The sequence below is a fragment of the Alosa sapidissima genome, chromosome 9 (assembly GCF_018492685.1).
Source record: "Alosa sapidissima isolate fAloSap1 chromosome 9, fAloSap1.pri, whole genome shotgun sequence".
Lineage (NCBI taxonomy): Eukaryota > Metazoa > Chordata > Actinopteri > Clupeiformes > Clupeidae > Alosa > Alosa sapidissima.
The window spans coordinates 31,562,903-31,584,850 of record NC_055965.1 but is presented as its reverse complement, the minus strand read 5'-3'; the positions used below and the strand labels follow the sequence as shown (position 1 = coordinate 31,584,850).

At 39.2% G+C, this 21,948-nt stretch overlaps 2 protein-coding genes across 2 annotated transcripts; both read left to right on the top strand.

Annotated features, from left to right (window-relative positions):
• The first annotated feature begins 2,375 nt into the window (after positions 1-2,375).
• LOC121718891 (gastrula zinc finger protein XlCGF57.1-like) lies at positions 2,376-20,822 on the top strand. Its single transcript, XM_042104305.1, has 3 exons — positions 2,376-2,543; positions 4,184-4,511; positions 19,225-20,822. The coding sequence occupies exons 1-3, from the start codon at positions 2,517-2,519 to the stop codon at positions 20,592-20,594; spliced, it is 1,725 nt and encodes a 574-aa protein (XP_041960239.1). The 5' UTR covers positions 2,376-2,516; the 3' UTR covers positions 20,595-20,822.
• Positions 11,651-15,131, top strand: LOC121718892 (zinc finger protein 99-like). Its single transcript, XM_042104306.1, has one exon. It carries the CDS (start codon positions 13,252-13,254, stop codon positions 14,947-14,949), a length of 1,698 nt encoding a protein of 565 aa, XP_041960240.1. The 5' UTR covers positions 11,651-13,251; the 3' UTR covers positions 14,950-15,131.
• Positions 20,823-21,948: the final 1,126 nt, after the last annotated feature.

The following is a 21,948-nucleotide window of genomic DNA, read 5'->3' as shown; positions in this document are numbered from 1 at the left end:
TTGCTAGGGTGTCCATGGTAGCTACTATCAGAAATAAAGGAGTTACTACAGTGGTTTGCTAGTATAATCATGTTGGTTGCTATGGAAACTGACATAGATGCTTAATTTCAATGGTTGCTAAATTGGTTGCTAGGTAGTTGGTGATTTAATATAGTAGGCTAGAGGCATAGTTGATGATAACTGACAGTTGGAATAGTTGAAAAGTTAAATAGTTGGATAGTTTAAATGGTCAAATTATTTAATAGGGAATTATTGTAGTGGAGACTTTTATTTTGAAACAGTTGTGGGCAGAGGAAGCAGTTAAACAGGATCTGTAGTCTTAATAGAGCCAGATTGTATGCTTAAAGGTACGATTTGTAGGATTGTTACCGAACGTTCTGCAGGCCAAAATCAAAACATTACGGAAACAGTGAAAACAAAAAATACCTCTCTAACCAACGTAACATATTTAGCTGAAGTTAGCGATGCAGATGAAGTTTAGCCTAGGCTACCTGTTGTGGAGAAATATGGCCAGCTCTACGTCAGACTTGATATTCTTCGTTTGACGAAGACGTCACCATCTCAGGAAGCTCCTCCGATGTCCACTTAATTTGTTTCTTGTTTAAATTTTGGAAATTTGCCTGCCTCTCGTAGGCGTTCATGACTACAACTGACAGCTGTTGACAGTTGGCCTTTGCTAATTTGGCAACCCAAATAGGAGGACGCGCTAGCCCATTATTAATACGCTATTCTAGAATGAATCGTTCAAAACATAAACGAAAATTCCAAGACATTCCGCCCCGTAACTCATTTTTTTTCATGGGTTTTACGGGGTTTTACGGGTTAGAGTAATGTTGTCAAATAAGCCATTACTTCAATTCATCGTGTTTCCTTACTCTCTGACAACATATGGTGATCATTTTTGGAATGGTTACAGTTTATTTTCCATTATTTCCTACATACTGGACCTTTAAAGCCTGAGACAGACAGTTGCTGGAGGTGGCCAGAACACTTGGCATAGGATTCTAAGTGCTCTACTGTGATGTCATAATCGCCAATGTTAAGTCTATGGGGAAATTTTTAGTAGTTTTTAATTAATAGTTCAAAAAGTATAAATGTTACAAAGTTGAAGTACATAGCTGAAGTCACCTAGATAAGACCTACGCAACACAGTTTGAACGAAGTTTCTACGTCTAACGGTTGAAGCTGAATTAAACGCACAAATACATAGAAGAAAAATAAGAAGAAATCGGATAACAGTAGAGCGCATTTTCATGCCCTCTAAATAAATGTAACAAATATTGCCTAGATATTGGTAAATATTAAAGGGACACCAGGCAAGCCTGATGCTTTTTCTCTACGAAACTCCCCCTCGCTCGGTCTGAAGCTCTTTTCGTTTTCTTTACATCTTCCGTCAAGGGTTTTTGCTGCTTCTTCGCCGGCTCTGCCATTATACACACGTTTGCAACAACACGTTTTGTTAGCCTGACTCTGTGCTGTGGATGCAGGATGTAAACTGATCCTGCTTCGGTCGGCGGGTACGATACACTGAACTTGCAAGCGCGATATTCTTCCTACAGGCAGTAGGGGCGGGCGAGAGAGTCTTCATTCACCCTTTAATGAGTCATTTAACCATAAACCGACTTACGAAGATGAGTAATTAACACGAAAACGTTGCCTGGTATCCCTTTAAAATCAGAGGATATACAGCTGACTAAGAGTTTGTGAAAGCAGACTCAATGATAATGACAAAATGCTAAGCATGCATCTAGGCTATTTGAGCTGTAAATTGTTCAATACATGATTTCATGCAGACATTTTGTTTTTGGTTTTCCAAGTAATTTCAGTACTGTAATAGGGTACTGTACTTGATTTGTCTTTACTCCAAAACAACACAACTGCAATTTTTATTGATATTGATTGATATTGTGATATTGTTTGATTGTGGGTTTCTCAATGATACAGTATACATAGCTAAGTTTGAATGGAGTAGGCTGGGCACTGAACTGGGCAGAATGGATTGGAAGAATATATTTTGGGCAGCCATGGCCTACTGGTTAGCACTTCGGACTTGTAACCGGAGGGTTGCCTGTTCGAACCCCGACCAGCAGGCACGGCTGAAGTGCCCTTGAGCAAGGCACTTAGCAAGGCAACCATATATATATATATATATATATATATATGTATATATATGTTTATTATTATTATTTTATCAATAAAGGCTGTACTATTGGTCTGGAGAAAACATTTAACCAATCATTTTCTAATAAATAATTTATTTCACATAGGTTTATGTTATAGGGTTAGGGGGACTTTTATTTTGAAAACAATACTAGCATGCTTTTAACTGCCTTTGCTAACACGGATATCCGGTATGAATATTCTATTTTCGCTAGAATCACGGGGCTCAAGTCGCGAGCACGAAGTTTACAGGAACGCGAACGTTCATAGATGTTGGTTCAAGACATGTTGCGGAGTCGAAGACAAGCACGGTTCCACGTCTAATCAGACAAACACCAAATCAGCAGATCAAGTTGATGGAGCAGCGAACTTGCCGGAGGAAGGTATGTGTTTTTGTCACAAACAGTAGACGAGAGCTAGTTAGCCAAACATCCCAGGTAACTAAGGACCGGTGATCTCAACACAGCAATAACTTGCATGCATTCAAACTTTCAGCAGTTTCTCTTGGAAGTTATGGTTGAGCCAATAACCTCGCTTCAGTGTTTCCCGTAGAATGTTTTTCCATCAGCGGTGCTGTAGCTATGTGCCGGTGTGCAATGGCGCAAAACGCCGTATAGGCTATGCAGCATGCGAGCTGTTCTGTGTACCCAGATATGGGCGATACGCCAGGAGGAATAACATATTTTCTGTAATTAGCTGATTTTGTGTCTTTAAAACAGGGGTGGGTAAACTTTTTGGCTCAAGGGCCACATTGGGTTTTGAAAATTGGCCGGAGGGCCGCATCCCCCCCAACCCCCACAACACACAAACACACAAACATTTTTTATAGCCTATCATTTAGTATCAAAAGTAATTTTGTTTTCAATAAAGCCACGTCAATTCAACCAGGGCCCACGCACTTAGGTCTCAAATAGTAAAATTACTTTTATGTGAGAGAAATACTTTCCAAGATACAGCCAGTTATTACGGGGGGAGGGGGTTGTCGGTTTTGTTCGGCCTCTTTTTTTGTCAAAGTTCACAAGCCCATAGCGCAAGAACTAAACCATGAAGGAGGCTCAAATTTTGCTTGCTGGTACATAAATAAAGAAGATCCTGCATGGTCACAGTTGTCCCTCAAAGTTGATCAAAACTTTATTGGAGTTTTTGGCTGGGCTCTGTTTAGGCCTTCAGAAGACATATTTGTACTCAACATAGGCTCTTGGTTTATGTTCCCTATTGAGATAAGTAGAAACACTCTCACAAAAAGCAATGAACAGAACATAAATTCCTTCAGGGTCTGAACAGCAGACCTTAGAAGTCTGAAAAATCTGTCTGGTTCTCAAGTCTGGTTCTCATTTTTAGAGCACCCAAACACTTTGTGGGAATATACAAATATTTTTTAAAAATATTTTTTTCTTTATTCTCCATGATGCCTTCTTTTTAAAAACACCAATTTGACTTGACTCATGCAAATCTTTCTTTTTTATTTTCCACCCTGAACATGGGCAAAATGCACTATTGAGATAAATATGTTTTATATAGAGTTACCACAGTGCCACCTGTGGTTGTATAGACTAAGCAATTTAGCCTGCCGTCTTCTATGCAATGCTTCTGTGGCAACAACAATCCTTCAACAATCGTTAATGTTTTGTTAAATGCACATGCAGAGGAGGGGCAGCGGGTTCGTTACGAAAGAGCGGGGCGGGGCAAGGAAAGGCTGTGTGTGTAAAAAGCACAGCCCAATGAAAGGATTTTATCTTATCTTTAATTTAACATAGAACATTAATGTGTGGCAGGACTGTTTTGATTTCATGGCGTCCCGCCACAGATTAGTCAATGTATAGGAAACACTGTACAGTTAGCCAGACAGACCTGCAGAGTGAATCCCAAGTTTACCAAAGGTTCATATGGGTATTCCCTGGCTAGCAGCACACATCATTTGTTAACCATTCATTTATTGAAAGTTGCTTTCTATTAATTAAAAAAGAAAGAAAACCCAACTTAGCCTTTCTATTTTGTCTTTATTCTGTTTCTCTGACTACAGGAAATTGAAAACTGTGTACGGGCTCATCTTTGTATTACTAGCAACATGGATCTCGGACTTCCATTTAGTTCTAGCTGTGCTGAAACGCACCAGGTTGACCTGAGAGTGATCGTGAAAGAGGAAGATATAAAAGAGGAGGAGTATGGTCTTATGATATCATGTGCAGATGAAGAAGAAAAGCCCTTTGCAGAGTTTGACTGTAAATCTGAAACAGACGTCACAGAGTCACCAGAGTCTACGTACAATGAAATGCTACAGACAACAGTGAAGACTGAAGTGAAGAAAGAGGAGGAGGAAGAGGAGGAACAACATGAACATCTGCTGGAAAGTAAGTCCTCTCACACACGGCTAAATAGAGCATCACAGTCCCGCCCACAGGAGTTTCCGGAAGTAAGAATTCAATGCAATTTCTCCATTAACAATTCGGGTATAAGCCATAAAAACGTAACTGCACATGGTAGACTCAAAACCAGCTACGGCTGTACAAAGCGATTGTATATGGTCATATAGAGGGCGAAAATTCAAGGGGCACTAACCTTGTTTTGAAGTAAATGTCTTTTAACCGCGATGTAAAATATATCGGTGTGTTGCACGGAGTTTTGTGACTCTAGAGCAGGGGTCTCAGACTCAAATGAGCTGGGGGCCACTGCTGCCAACGTCATCTGATTGGAGGGCCACGTCAGTGTTGGATGGATATTCTCCTTCAGAATCAGAATAGGTGAATAACATGGCCTACCCAAGACTTCAACACGTGAACGTTTTTTCAACATTTGGTGTAGGCCTATTTCTGCTTCAATTTGTGCAAAACTATGGCCTCCATAGCTTCCGCGTCATTACAAACAAATGCACGTCTTGGTGTTTCTCGCGTTTAATACAAGTATTTCCTGAAAACTTTGTGCAGTGAATTTGGGCTTGAATCGAAGTTCTAGATGTCCAGCAACTAGTGAAGGAGAGTACACATGAGTTGTCACCATACATGGATCTATCTTCTATTTTAGTCAGTGTTGTTTGTCGCAATTAAAAAATACTCTCAAGGGCCGATTTACATTATTATTTTGACATTAGATCGCGGGCCGGGATTGGGAATTATCACACTTGCTAAACTCTCGCGGGCATGAAGAAATCGGAAATGCAAACGTTTTGCTCTACACACATTTGTCCTCTGCCTTCGAGTGGATACTGTGATTAAGTTAGTTAGCAAGTTAGCTCTGGGGTAGCAAAAATGTAAGTGTGCCGCCTTCAGGTACCGGAGATCACATTATCCACTCGAGGGCAGAGGACAAAAGTGTGTTCAGGAAAACGTATGCATTTCAGACTTTAGACATCCCCACGAGAGTTTAACAGGTGCGATAATTCAAAATCCACATGGTATTTTACCATAGGAAAAATCGCCAGATACCGGATACCGATCTCAGTTTATAACTGATCAGTAATGGGAACCGGATAAATCCACAATCTACTCTAACCTCCTCTTTGTTGTCCTCATGATTTTCTTTTATAAGTTAAGCTATTAAGCTTAAGTGTCATTTTCATCGAAGCTTTTTCCGTATTTAAAAACAAACTCCAAATGACATTCTAAATAGAAAATAAATGACTAATTACGTTTTTGACTTAATTTTGTTTTGATTTTCTCTGGGATTGTATAGAAATTTGTGTTTGTTTTGGGTTAAAAGTGCAACAAGGAAATATAGCCGCAAGCGGCACATGACAATTCGGAATCCAATAATGCACTCACTCAATGTGGTGCGTTTGTCAAGCGCTTAATGTGTGTGCTGTTTGTTTCTGCTAGTTTTATACATCTGTCCCTGAGCGACTGTGAGGGATGTGTAATGTCATGAGTTTTCGTGTATGGGATGTAGATTTCACATTACATTTCCATACACCCCATCCCATCATAATATAAATTCAGGACAACAGCAAGTTCATACACCAACTGTGAAATGAGTTTGAGGAAACTTTTAGAAATGGTAGCGGTAAGATCAGTGAAATAGTCAATCCAGCTGTTGCGAGATGGTGGCACTATACCAGACATGCATTTTAGGCATACAGTTCTTGTTCAGAGAAGAAAGTTAATTCTAACGTAACGGAGAACAGCTTTAGGCCCTGTATAAGGCTATAAGATATTAGTGTTGTTTTTGCATGTTTATTAAAGGTGCAGTCAATGATTTTACTTAATTTCAAGCCCATACATTCTTTTTGTCACATTCAGCAAACTATGTCTGGAATGTTGCATCATCTGATCAGCTCTTCTGTTCGGTCGTCAGAGAGTGCTCCCATCAAACTAGTTTGAGTAAATATCTACGATTTTTCAACAACTAGGAATCTTGTACGGTCACTAGAAGTCTGTAACTAGATTCCTTTAAATTATTTCCTGTCTTGCACCAGATATCAACGGGAACTCAACGAGGATTGGCAAAAAACATGAATATATAGATTAAACTTTTTTACTAATTTAAATCATACACACTTATTCTTAAATAAATACCAGAGATATTCCTCCTCAAAATCTTTTTGATGCTAATGTTTATATACAAGTCAATGGGTGGATTGCGATCTATATGGATAGATGGCACTATTGCTCATCTAGTTAATCTACCTGGGCAGGGAAAAAAAGTTATATTATTTGACCAAATTCATCCAGAAAACCAGTCTGATTTGACTCTTTTACTGGAATTAGGATTATCCTTCTTTTTGGAGGGGTGTCCAATTAATTTCAACCCTGAGCGCATTCCGAAAATTTGATCGAATCAGATGTGATCAAACCCCCCAAAACTTGATTACTTTTCAACAACTGGGCCATGATGCAGACCCATAAGTAAAATGTCCTATCTGTTCACTGACCCTCTCTTTCTTGTAATGTTTAAGTCATAACTAGTGATTATACTTCTGCATTTAAATTCTATTTGAAGTTAGATATTTCTTCGTCAGTATCTAATCTAGAATGTGGAACATCTATCGTCATTCTAAGTCTCTATGGTAACTCTTCCAGGCGTATCAGAACATCCACATGTAATGGCACAGAAGATCCATGGACAGAATGATGAACTCAACCTGCAGCTCAAAGGAAGGCTGCACCACTGCACAGTCTGCAGGAAGAGTTTCACAGCCCTGAGAGAACTTGACAAACACCAGCAAACACACTCAGTTAGAGTGAACGAAAAAGAGAGGTCTTGCAAAAAGCCACATAAATATTCTCATTGTGAAAAAGCATTCACAACACCCTCAATAGTCAACCGCTACATGCTTAGCCATACATGTAACCAGTGTGGAAAAGCATTCACACAAAAAGCAGCTCTTAAAAACCACATGCTAATACATACAGGAGAGAAACGTCATAAATGCGTCCAGTGTGAAAAAACCTTTTCTCATAGTTCATCTCTTAAAACCCACATGCTAAAACACACTGGAGAAAGGCCTCATAAATGTGCCCAGTGTGGAAAAGCATTCACACAAAAAGCAGCTCTTAAAAACCACATGCTAATACATACAGGAGAGAAACGTCATAAATGCGTCCAGTGTGAAAAAAACTTTTTTCATAGTTCATCTCTTAAAACCCACATGCTAAAACACACCGGAGAAAGGCGTCATAAATGTGCCCAGTGTGGAAAAGCATTTATAACCTCCACAGATCTCAATCGCCACATGCTTACACATACTGGAGAAAAGCTTCATAAATGTGACCAGTGTGGAAAAACCTTTTCTCAGTGTTCATCTCTTAAAACCCACATGCTAAAACACACTGGAGAAAGGCCTCATAAATGTGCCCAGTGTGGAAAAGCATTTATTACCTCCACAGATCTCAATCGCCACATGCTTACACATACTGGAGAAAAGCTTCATAAATGTGACCAGTGTGGAAAAACCTTTTCTCAGTGTTCATCTCTTAAAACCCACATGCTAAAACACACTGGAGAAAGGGCTCGTAAATGTGCCCAGTGTGGAAAAGCATTTATAACCATCACAGATCTCAATCGCCACATGCTTACACATACTGGAGAAAAGCTTTATAAATGTGACCGGTGTGGAAAATCTTTTGCACAAATTTCAAATCTTAAAACCCACATGCTGATACACACTGGAGAGAAGCCTCATGAATGTGCACAGTGTAGAAAGGTTTTTACACGCTCCACAAATCTTAAAAAACACATGCTCATACACATAGGGCTGCCCAGTCCCGCCCACAGCCAAAATGTGGTTAGGTGCCAGAAGTAAGATTCCCATTCATTTGTCCCATTGACGTTTTGGAAAAATCCGTATGTAAAGAGTTTTACAGCATGTCTTAGGCTAAGCAGCTATGGCATAACTCATAAGCATACAACATATCATTTCGAGTGAAAAAACGAAGAGAAAATCCAAAAAAATCAAAGGTACAAGACTCTGTACATATTTTCTTTCCGAGCGAAGAAACTACTCATCCCATAAACCACCACGGCTCACTGAATATAAGCAAGGACGAAACGGCGCGAATATTGCCATTTGAACGTCTTCCAACCAGTGACTGCACGCAAACCCTTTCCTCTAAACAGTGATTTTTATATAGTGAATGTGCAGTTAATAGCAGTTATTTCAGGAGTAATCGTGTAAATAATAGTGTTTTGATATTGAATTTTATATTTATCATCGTGTATTTTATATCGTGTGTGTGAAAGCGGTTAACGTTAACGTTAGCAACATGGTACATTGCTTTGTACTTGACTGTCATCCTATGCTGTACTGCTCAGTAGGGCTGATGCATGGACCGGTGCATGGTCTGCTCTTGGACCACCATATTCAGTTTATTAATTTGCCGTGAATTACACTAAACAGTGACACTCAATGACACTCAACAGTCAATAATGTGACCCGATTTAAAGTGGCTTTCACCCCTTTGGACACTGACTAAAACATATTTCATACCCGTGTTGCAGCATGTAGGCTAATGCTAGCTGTATTATGTAATGACATACTATGTCGGAAATGCTAAAGGTTAGCCTGTCAGCTACCTGAAAAGTTTGAGTGTTTAAACTAACATTTACAGTGGTATATTTGATAGTGTATTGGCCCTGACTAAGTTCGTGTGATGTATAAACCACAATCCTTGTTGATACAAGTACCAATATTCGTCAAGAAAGTTTTAAACCACATTAAGATTTTCGCCATAGGCAGTAAAATACCATCTTTGTCAATGATTTCTGCTGAGAAAGTTTCAAACTATGACCATAACGGCCTTTCCACCAATCAGAGGCATCACTGTGGGATTGCCGGATTGTTCAGGATTGTGGGTAATGAAGTACTTATTCAAGAGATTGCGCCATTTATCTCAAAACGAGGTTAGTGCCCCATGAACTCTTGGCGTCTATATGAGCATACTGTATACAATCACTTAGTACAGCCGTAGCTGGTTTTAAGTCTACAATGTGCAGTTAAATTTTTATGGCTTATACCGCAATTGTTAATGGAGAAATTGCATTGGATTTTTACGTCCATCGGCATCGGCTGTGGGCGGGACTGTGCAGCCCTATTAGAGAGAAGCCTCATAAATGTGCCCAGTGTGGAAAAGCATTTATAACGACCACAGATCTCAATTGCCACATGCTTACACATACTGGATAAAAGCCTTATAAGTGTGTCCAATGCGGAAAAGCTTTTTCACAAATGTCAACTCTCCCCTCACTGCTCCCCAAGTGCCGCTGTAGCAGGCAGTTCACTGCGTCGGGATTAGCGTGTGCTTCACCTAACGGTGTGTTCACTGTGTGCTGAGTGTTTTTCACTAATTCACAGATTGGGATAAATGCGGAGACCAAATTTCCCTCACGGGATCAAAAGAGTTTATATACTTATACTTCTAGGTGTGAAAAAGCATATCAACATTACTCAAACCTTCAAAAGCGCATGGTGGTTTACACTGGTCCTACATGAAGAGGCCAAAGAATTGTGAGGAAAAAGCTCTATTTTGACAGCATGAAACGTGTCGTCTGAGGTGTACGGATTAACGGTTTGTAATGACACGGAAGCAATGTAGGCCAGAGTTTTGCTCAAATTGAAGCAGAAATACACCAGATGTTTGGGGGGGGGTTACAAGTTTACTTGTAAGTTTACTTGTGATGAAGTCTTAGGTTATTCACCAATCTGATTTTGAAGGAGAATATCTGGGTCATTCCGTGTCAAATCGGAGAAAATCCAGTAAAATGGTTGCAGCACCGACTCGATTTTCCTCAAAATTTGTCTACAAAATGTTTAGGTTTCATAACTAAAACCTGTAAAAATGTTTTAAATTCTATTGTTTTCAGTCTTTTTGCCCTTGATTGTTTACACTCTCTCAAGGTCTTATTTTGGAGGCCATGTTTGGACATTCATATCATAAAAAGTATTATTCCTGACCAAACTTTGTAGAATGAAAGACATGTTCGCACGATTCAACCATTAAAAGTTTGTACCACAGTCTCATTGGTTTTATAGAAGTCCCTCGTTTCAGAAAAAAAACATGCAAAAAAGTGATCTTGACCGTCTCAAAACTCCTTTATTGTGACACACCTTCCATCAATCAGTATTTTCTCTAGAAATATAATCCTTTGTTAATGTTGTCCCAAAATGTGAAGTCTCCAAAACAAAAGGTCATAACAATAATAAGGATAAAACAAAGTGTATTTGTATTTTTGTAATTTTTATGCAACTGAAATGGTATGTGGGGTAGCTAGTAGGACCATAAAAATCTATGTGGAAATAACATATGGACATTTAGTGTATAAAGTACCAATATTGTCCCAAGTCCCATTCACAGAATAAATGCATGTAGTTACAGGTGTTTTGGGAACACCAAAATAAACATTTACAATAAAAAAAAAAAAAAAAGGTTTTAGTTATCCTGGGATTTCCCATGCGGTTAGGCAGCCTGGATTCCATTGATCTGATTTCCACATCAACGAAGGAACCAATCACAGAATGGGGGGGGGGGGGGGGCGGGCATATGCATCTCAGACTTTAGACATCCCCACGAGAGTTTAACAGGTGCGATAATTCAAAATCCCCATGTTATTTTCCCATAGGAAAAATCACCAGATACCGGATACCTCTCTCAGTTTATAACTGATCAGTAATGGAAACCGGATAAATCCACAATCTACTCTAACCTCCTCTTTGTTGTCCTCATGATTTTCTTTTATAAGCTATCGAGCTTTAACCTGACAATAGCCAGATGAATTTCGTTCCGCCTAGCTCCACTCATCCATCTGGAAGCGATCCATTGAAGTGATGCTTCAGAAGGCTGGGCCTAATCAAAAAATGCTTGCATATGATTGAATAAGCCACTTGTCCGTCATCTATTGACGTGCTACTTCAACCACTCACATCGAAGCCAACCCGTGACGCTAATAACAGTCTCACAGTCGCTTCTACGCTATGTCACATCTATGAAACTCCCGCCCTGCGTCCTGATTGGCTGAACCATAAAGTCGGTTGCAGAAATCACTCTCAATGGAAGAGGTCCCAGATGGATGTGAGTGAAGCTAGGCGGAGCTAAGCGGAACGACATTCATCTGGCTATTGTCAGGTTAATCGAGCTTAAGTGTCTCATTAATCTGGGTCATTACTTTTTCTTTTTACGTTTTTATGATTTACAATTTTCATTGAATCTTTTTCCATATTTAAAAACAAACTCCAAATGACATTCTAAATAGAAAAGAAATTGTTTAAAAAGATTTTTTGGCTTAATTTTGTTTTGATTTTCTCTGGGATTGTATAGAAATTTGTCTGTGTTGGGTTAAAAGTGCAACAAGGAAAAATAGCCGCAAGCGGCACATGACTATTCGGAATCCAATAATGCACTCACTCATGTGGTGCATTTGTCAAACGCTTAATGTGTGTGCTGTTTGTTTCTGCTAGTTTTATACATCTCTATCCCTGAGTGACTGTGAGGGATGTGTAATTTCATGAGTTTTCGTGCATGGGATGTATATTTCACATTAGATTTCCATACACCCCATCCCATCATAATATAAATTCAGGACACCTGCAAGTTCATACACCAACTGTGAAATGAGTTTGAGGAAACTTTTAGAAATGGTAAGAGGTAAGACCAGTGAAATAGTCAATCCAGCTGTTGCGAGATGGTGGCACTATACCAGACATGCATTTTAGGCATACAGTTCTTGTTCAGAGAAGAAAGTTAATTCTAACGTAACGGAGTAACAGCTTTAGGCCCTGTATAAGGCTATAAGATATTAGTGTTGTTTTTGCATGTTTATTAAAGGTGCAGTCAATGATTTTACTCAATTTCAAGCCCATACATTTTTTTGTCACATTCAGCAAACTATGTCTGGAATGTTGCATCATCTGATCAGCTCTTCTGATCGGTCGTCAGAGAGTGCTCCCATCAAACTAGTTTGAGTAAATATCTGCGATTTTTCAACAACTAGGAATCTTGTACGGTCACTAGAAGTCTGTAACTAGATTCCTTTAAATGATTTCCTGTCTTGCACCAGATATTAACGGGAACTCAACGAGGATTGACAAAAAACATGAATATATAGATTGAACTTTTTTACTAATTGAAATTACACACTCTTATTCTTAAATAAATCTCATTGAGAGATATAAATACCAGAGAGATATTCCTCCTCAAAATCCTTTTGATGCTAAATTTTATATACAAGTCAATGGGTGGATTGCAGTCTATATGGATAGATGGCACTATTGCTCATCTAGTTAATCTATCTAGGCAGGAAAAAAAAGTTATATTATTTGACCAAATTCATCCAGAAAACCAGTCTGATTTCACTCTTTTACTGGAATCAGGATTATCCTTCTTTTTGGAGGGGTGTCCAATTAATTTCAACCCTGAGCGCATGCCGAAAATTTGATCAAATCAGATGTGATCAAACCCCCCAAAACTTGATTACTTTTCAACAACTGGGCCATGATGCAGACCCATAAGTAAAATGTCCTATCTGTTCACTGACCCTCTCTTTCTTGTAATGTTTAAGTCATAACTAGTGATTATACTTCTGCATTTAAATTCTATTTGAAGTTAGATATTTCCTCGTCAGTATCTAATCTAGAATGTGGAACATCTGTCGTCATTCTAAGTCTCTATGGTAACTCTTCCAGGCGTATCAGAACATCCACATGTAATGGCACAGAAGATCCATGGACAGAATGATGAACTCAACCTGCAGCTCAAAGGAAGGCTGCACCACTGCACAGTCTGCAGGAAGAGTTTCACAGCCCTGAGAGAACTTGACAAACACCAGCAAACACACTCAGTTAGAGTGAACGAACAAGAGCGGTCTTGCAAAAAGCCACATAAATATTCTCATTGTGAAAAAGCATTCACAACACCCTCACTAGTCAACCGCTACATGCTTAGCCATACATGTAACCAGTGTGGAAAAGCATTCACACAAAAAGCAGCTCTTAAAAACCACATGCTAATACATACAGGAGAGAAACGTCATAAATGCGTCCAGTGTGAAAAAACCTTTTTTCATAGTTCATCTCTTAAAACCCACATGCTAAAACACACTGGAGAAACGCCTCATAAATGTACCCAGTGTGGAAAAGCATTCACACAAAAAGCAGCTCTTAAAAACCACATGCCAATACATACAGGAGAGAAACGTCATAAATGCGTCCAGTGTGAAAAAACCTTTTTTCATAGTTCATCTCTTAAAACCCACATGCTAAAACACACTGGAGAAACGCCTCATAAATGTAGCCAGTGTGGAAAAGCATTCACACAAAAAGCAGCTCTTAAAAACCACATGCCAATACATACAGGAGAGAAACGTCATAAATGCGTCCAGTGTGAAAAAACCTTTTTTCATAGTTCATCTCTTAAAACCCACATGCTAAAACACACTGGAGAAAGGCCTCATAAATGTACCCAGTGTGGAAAAGCATTCACACAAAAAGCAGCTCTTAAAAACCACATGCTAATACATACAGGAGAGAAACGTCATAAATGTGTCCAGTGTGAAAAAACCTTTTCTCAGAGTTCATCTCTTAAAACCCACATGCTAAAACACACTGGAGAAAGGCCTCATGAATGTGCCCAGTGTGGAAAAGCATTTATAACCTCCACAGGTCTCAATCGCCACATGCTTACACATACTGGAGAAAAGCTTCATAAATGTGACCAGTGTGGAAAAACCTTTTCTCAGTGTTCATCTCTTAAAACCCACATGCTAACACACACTGGAGAAAGGCCTCATCAATGTACCCACTGTGAAAAAGCTTTTACACACTTCTCCACTCTTAAAAGACACATGCTCACACACGCAGGAGAGAAGCCTCATAAATGTGCTCAGTGTGGAAAAGCATTTATAACCCCCACAAATCTCAATCGCCACATGCTTATACATACTGGAGAAAAGCTTTATAAATGTGTCAGGTGTGGAAAAGCTTTTGCACAAATTTCAAATCTTAAAACCCACATGCTAATACACACTAGAGAAAAGCCTCATAAATGTACCCAGTGTGAAAAAGCTTTTACACACTACTCAACTCATAAAAAACACATGCTCATACACACTGGAGAGAAGCCTCATAAATGTGCTCGGTGTGGAAAAGCATTTATAACGACCACAGATCTCAATCGCCACATGCTTACACATACTGGAGAAAAGCTTTATAAATGTGACCGGTGTGAAAAACCTTTTGCACAAATTTCAAATCTTAAAACCCATATGCTAATACACACTGGAGAGAAGCCTCATGTATGTGCCCAGTGTGGAAAAGCTTTTACGCGCTTCTCAACTCTTAAAAAACACATGCTCATACACATTAGATAGAAGCCTCATAAATGTGCCCAGTGTGGAAAAGCATTTAACCTCCACAGATCTCAATCGCCACATGCTTACACATACTGGATAAAAGCCTTATAAATGTGTCCAATGCGGAAAAGCTTTTTCACAAATGTCAACTCTCCCCTCACTGCTCCCCAAGCGCCGCTGTAGCAGGCAGCTCACTGCGTCGGGATTAGCATGTGCTTCACCTCACGGTGTGTTCACTGTGTGCTGAGTGTGTTTCACTAATTCATGGATTGGGATAAATGCGGAGACCAAATTTCCATCACTGGATCAAAAGAGTTTATATACTTATACTTATACTAAAGCATTTGACGGGTCCACAGATATTAAACTGTACATGTGTACACACTGTAGAGAAGCCTCATGTTCTACACTAAGTGTGAAAAAGCATATAAACATTCCTCAAATCTTCAGAAGCGCATGGTGGTTCACACTGGCCCCAAATGAAGAGGCCAAAGAATTGTGAGGAAAAAGCTCTATTTTGACAGCATGAAACGTGTCGTCTGAGGTGTACGGATTAACGGTTTGTAATGACACGGAAGCAATGTAGGCCATAGTTTTGCTCATATTGAAGCAGAAATACACCAGATGTTGGGGGGGAAAAAAGTTTACTTGTGATGAAGTCTTAGGTTATTCAACTATTCTCATTTTAAAAGGAGAATATCTGTGTCATTCCGTGTCAAATCAGAGAAAATCCAGGAAAATGGTTGCAGCACCGACTCGATTTTCCTCAAAGTTTGTCTACACAATGTTTAGGTTTCATAACTAAAACCTGTAAAAATGTTTGTTAAATTCTATTGTTTTCATAGTCTTTTTGCCCTTGATTGTTTACACTCTAAAGGTCTTATTTTGGAGGGCATGTTTGGACATTCATATCATAAAAAAAGTATTATTCCTGACCAAACTTTGTAGAATGAAATACATGTTCGCAGTACGATTCAACCATTAAAAGTTTGTACCACAGTCTCATTGGTTTTATAGAAGTCCCTAGTTTCAGAAAATAAAACATGCAAAAAAGTGATATTGACGGTCTCAAAAGTGCTATTGACGGTCCTTTATTGTGACACACCTGCCATCATTCAGTATTTTCTCTAGAAATATAATCCTTTGTTAATGTTGTCCCAAAATGTGAAGTGTCCAAAACAAAAGGTCATGACCATAATAAGGATAAAACAAGGTGTATTTGTATCTTTGTCATTTTCATGCAACTGAAATGGTATGTGGGGTAGCTAGTAGGACCATAAAAATCTGTGGAAATAACATATGGACATTTAGTGTGTAAAGTACCAATATTGTCCCAAGTCCCATTCACAGAATAAATGCATGTAGTTACAGGTGTTTTGGGAACACCAAAATAAACATTTACAATAAAAAATATACTTTAGTTATCCTGGGATTTCCCATGCGGCTAGGCAGCCTGGATTCCATGGATCTGATTTTCACCTCAACGAAGGAACCAATCACAGAATGGGGGGGGGGGGGGGGCAACAGCAAGATGACTACACCAAAGCGGTTATGAGCTACGTAACATACATTTGATAGACATTCGTAGCGTCCAATAAACAGCTATGGGCATTCGTAAACCACGTCTCAAATACAAGAAAATGAATGTGTGGTTCCCAGACCCCATCTCAATGAGGTATTAACTCTGGTATTAAGGTATTAACTCTGATACTTGAATGTAATAAAATGCCTATATTTTACTTCACATATTTGAAACAGGATAAGACATTCCTAATATCTTGAAAATGAAAAAGTTTGCCAAATATATTGAATTATGTCCTAGAAGTTATATTTTACCCATTGACCTAGAATAGGCCTTAGCTGGGGATACCCTTTCATGTTCCATCATTCATTGGTCAAGTCCTCAAAGGCCATCTTCATACGTCGTCTTTTTGATGTCCTGTCATGGTGGTGGCTAGGACTGGCACTATTTTCCTTCATACAATAACAGACTCCGAATCACCAGTGTTCTTATCAACCACACCTGTGCTGCATCATATAACAGCTGGAAAGGGCAATTTTTTGCATTCTTCAGCATTTTCTTTTGCTACAAGCCATGGTAAGAATACATGCGTTTGCATTGGTGGCACTGTTAACCTTTTTAGTAGCACTATGGTTCAATGTGTTTGTGTGTGTGTGTGTGTATTCTATGCTATTGCATAGTTCAAATAACAAACAGATAATAAAATATCAAATTAACATTTGCACTGATTATCTACTATTTCTAAGCCATCGCATACTTCTGCACTTACAATACCTAATTTGAGTCTGCGGGGGTGTTCACACTGACAATTCCAACGACACAAAGTTCACTGCTAGTGGAACAGGATCTGTAGTCTTAAGAGAGCCAGATTGTATGCTTAAAGCCTGAGAGTGCCAGTTGCTGCAGATGGCCTGAACCCCTGGCACAGGATTCTAATTGCTTAATGGCCCTACTGTGATGTCATAATCTCCAATGTTAAGTCTATGGGGACATTTTTAATTGTTTTTAATCAATAGTTTAAAAAGTATAAAAGTTACAAAGATGAAAAACACAAAGCACACATGTCCTAAGTAAGACCTAACATAGTTTCTACGTTAAGCGGTTGAAGCTGCATTAATATAAGGGATATTCCACCATTTGGGGAATTACACTCATTTTCCACCTCCCCTTGAGTTAAAGAATTGATTTTTACCTTTCTCCAGTTCATCCAGCCGTTATCTGAGTCGGGCAATACCACTTTTAGCTCCAGTCTAGCTTAGATCATTGAATCTGATTAGACCATTAGCTTCTCGCCTGCTAGCAATGTTTAAAAGTGACTAAGATTTCTGGTAATTTTCCTATTAAAAACTTGTCTCCAAGTTAGAAAGTGCAATAAGACCAACAGAAAATGAAATGTGGCAATTTTCTAGGCTGATGGAGCTAAAAGTGGTATCACCAGATTCAGAGAACAGCTGGATGAACTGGAGAAAGGTAAAAATCAACAATGTAATAAGCTGTTTTGAGATTGACATGGTAAACGCTCTCTAAGAGGAGTGTAAAGCAGTTTGCAGTAGCCTAGTTAATCACAACGTTGTTTATGCTGGAAAAAAATAGCGAGCTTCCTATGATAACCTAATTAATTAAACGGAGTGTCAATTCGTACCCCTATTCGTACCCCTGGTACGAATAGCCTTGGCCACACAACTGGGCTATTCACACCCTGTTACATAACAACAAAAACATGTTGCTCGCATGCCCAAAAAACATGGCCGACATTCGTTTTTTCGTCAGCAGAAAGTGAAGAATTCTGAACGGTTTCAGCACTAATATATCTGTTCAAATTAAATTTGAGATGGAAAAGTTGTGTTTTATTTTCATAATCTTTCTTCAGTGAACACATACAACCGTCAGTTTGTTAGCTAACAGAAATTTCGTGAATGACATTCACTTGCAAACCTCTTATCCTTGTGGAAGCAGATAGTGCAGTGGTCACAGGCAATGGCTGGCACGCGGGAGACCGGGGTTCAATTCCCACGCGATGCATTTTGGCAGAGTGAGTGTGCAAGTGTACCAACGTCTCTGGAGAAAGGACGCGCAATTTGAACAAGAAATCGGTTCTCAAACATTTTGATTGCAACAATTAGCTAGTTCATGCACCAGGGTGTAAATAGCATGCAGTACTATAAACACCAGGGTACGAATAGCATCCACTTCTAACTGTACATTGATGCAAACAACATACCTTATTCAGAGTGTCTATTACACAGCTGAGCTATTCACACTCTGTTATGTAACAACAAAAAAACATGTTGCTTGTTTTAAAAAAAAAAATATTACATTGTGTGATCAATATGCCAGATTAAATGCACAGGGGTGCAAATAGCATACACTGATATTTGTACCAGATGAGGTAGTAATAGAACACATTGCTGTGTGCACCGGGGTACGAATAGAATTCACTTCTTATTGCACCAGGGTACGAATAGCATACACTGCTAATTGTACCAGGGGTGCAAATAGCCTTTCCCTTAATTAAATGCACGGCAGGCCGGATTAAAGTGCATGGCGGGCCGGATCTATGATAAACTAATAAATGCTCGGCTGGCCGGATTAAAGTGCATGGCGAGCCGCAGTTGGCCCGCGGGCAGTAGTTTGGACACCCCTGCACTAGTGTAACTAGTGATTATACTTCTGCATTTGAATTCTATTTGAAGTTAGATATTTCCTAATCAATATTTAATTGCTGATCTATTTGTCATTTTAATTGTAAGTCTCTATGGTAACTCTTCCAGGTGTATCAGAACACACACATGTAACGCAACAGAAGATCCATGGACAGAATGATGAACTCAACCTGCGACTCAAAGGAAAGCTGCACCGCTGTACAGTCTGCAGGAAGAGTTTCACGGCCCTGAGAGAACTTGAGAAACACCAGCAAACACACTCTGTTGGGGTGAATGAAAAGAAGTCTCGCAAAAAGCCACATAAATACTCTCATCGTAAAAAAGCATTTACAACAGCCTCACTAGTTAATCACCATATGCTTACACACACTGGAGAGAAGCCTCATAAATGTTCCCAGTGTGGAAGAGGTTTTACATATACAGCAACTCTTAAAAATCACATGCTAATTCACACAGAGGAGACGCCTTATAAATGTTCCCAGTGTGGAAAAGCTTTTAGAACATCGCAATATCTTCAACGCCACATGCTCACACATTCTTTAGAGAAGGCTCATAAATGTACCCAGTGTGGAAAAGCTTTTACAATGTCCATTTACCTTAAACTTCACATGTCTGTACACAATGGAGAGAGACGTCATAAATGTCGCCTATGTGGAAAATCATTTAGAACATCCCAAGATTTTCAACGCCACATGCTTACACATACCGGAGAGAAGCCTTATAAATGTGTCCAGTGTGGAAAAGGTTTTGCACAATTTTCAAATCTTAAAAGGCACATGCAAATACACACTGGAGAGAAGCCTCATGAGTGTGTCAAGTGTGGAAAAGCTTTTTCAAAAAGTTCAAATCTTAAAGATCACATGTTAATACACATTGGAGATAAGCCTAATGAATGTAGCCAGTGTGGGAAAGTATTTACACAAATGGAAACCCTTAAAACCCACATATTAACACACACTGAAGAGAAGCCTTATAGATGTGTTCAGTGTGGAAAAGCTTTTCCGCACCCTTCAAAGCTGGAAACCCATATGCTAACTCACACTGAAGAAAAGTCTCATAAATGTGTCCAGTGTGGAAAAACGTATTCAATAATGTCTAGTCTTAAACGCCATATGGTAATACACACTGGAGAGAAGCCTCATGAATGTAACCAGTGTGGAGAAGCATTTAGACACCTCCAAACTCTCCAACATCATTTGCTAATACACACGGGAGAGAAGCCTCATAAATGTGGCCATTGTGGAAAAGCATTCAGAACATCCAAAAACCATCGATGGCACATAATTAAACATACTGACAAGAGTCTTCATAAATGTGTCCAGTGTGGAAAAGCATTTCCGGCCCCTTCAAAGCTTAAAACCCATATGTTAAGTCACACTGGAGAGAAGCCTCATAAATGTGTCCAGTGTGGAAGAGCTTTTTCAGTAACGTATAGTCTTAAACGGCATATGTTATTATTACACACTGAAAGAGATTAAAGAGGAGATGATGATTATGTTCAAAGTCAAAATGGTGAGGTAAACATTTGAATTCACAAATTTAATTAATTGTCAAAAAACTGTTTGATTTAATTCATTTAAATGTGATTTGGTTAAAACAACTAGCCTGGCTAACGTCAGACCTCATCTCATTGAGATGGGGTCTGGGAACTAGACATTCATTTTCTCGTATTTGAAACGTGGTTTATGAATGCCCAGAGCCGTTTATTGGGCGCTACGAATGTCTATCAAATGCGTCAGTACGTAGCTCATAACGGCTTCGGTGTGTCATCATCTTGCTGCCCTCCCTCCATTCTGTGATTGGTCCCCTAACTGAGGCGAAAATTTGCTCTATGCAATCCAGGCTGCCTAGCAGCGTGAATAAAATTGCGCGCGTAAGGCAGCATGGGAAAACCCAGGCTATAAAACAACATTACTATGGTGAAATATGAGCCATGTTGACTAAATTATATTTGCATAGAAGTACAATGAGGGGAGAAGAACCGTAATACAACCCCAGCACAGAAGTTGGGATATTGTGGAGAGGTTAGTTATCTATAAGAACCATGTTGAGTGTTGTACAAATACCATAGACTGTATATATAGAACTGGACAGTGTGCCGTCTGTTAAGAGTGATGCGAGCGTTAGTCCAGAGCCCCCTGGTGGCTGGCTGCAGTACAATGTGTAACTCCGCCCATCCCCATGTATTTCAATGGCCAAGTAGCCAACTTTCTGTGTCACTTTTCTCACCTAAAACTATTTTTGTATCAACAACTTTTTATTAGAAAAAATAGTTTTCAAGATGCTTCAATACACACAATTTTTCTTTTCTCGCTGAAATATTGTTTTTTAATGTTATATTAACAAATCTAAAAAGGGCGTGTTTACACCTATGATTGACAGCTGCCTGGCTGCAGACACGACGCTTTGTCCATTATGTTTTACCGTCTAGGCTGCAGACACTACCACGTCATCGCTCACTTATTTTAACGACACCTGATTTCGACACATAATCTAACCTAAATAAGTGTTGCTGTTATTATCATTAGGCTATATCTTATCACAGTCTGACTAAATACATATTGATAGTCATACATTGTGTAGTTGTTTGTAAGAGACATCGTTGTTAGTTGTGACCAATTCTTTGTGAAAAAAGATATGTGCTGTTCTTTCGTAGATGCTAAGTATATTAGCTCATAGCATGCTACATCATGCTAGCATTAGCCAGTTGATAGGTAAAGTAAAAGGGCTCTGCTATATTGATCCGAAGTGACATTAGCCATAGTCACCATCATTTACAGTCCTACTTGTTTCAAATGGTATAACGTAACCAGTGATTGCCGCCATCATCGT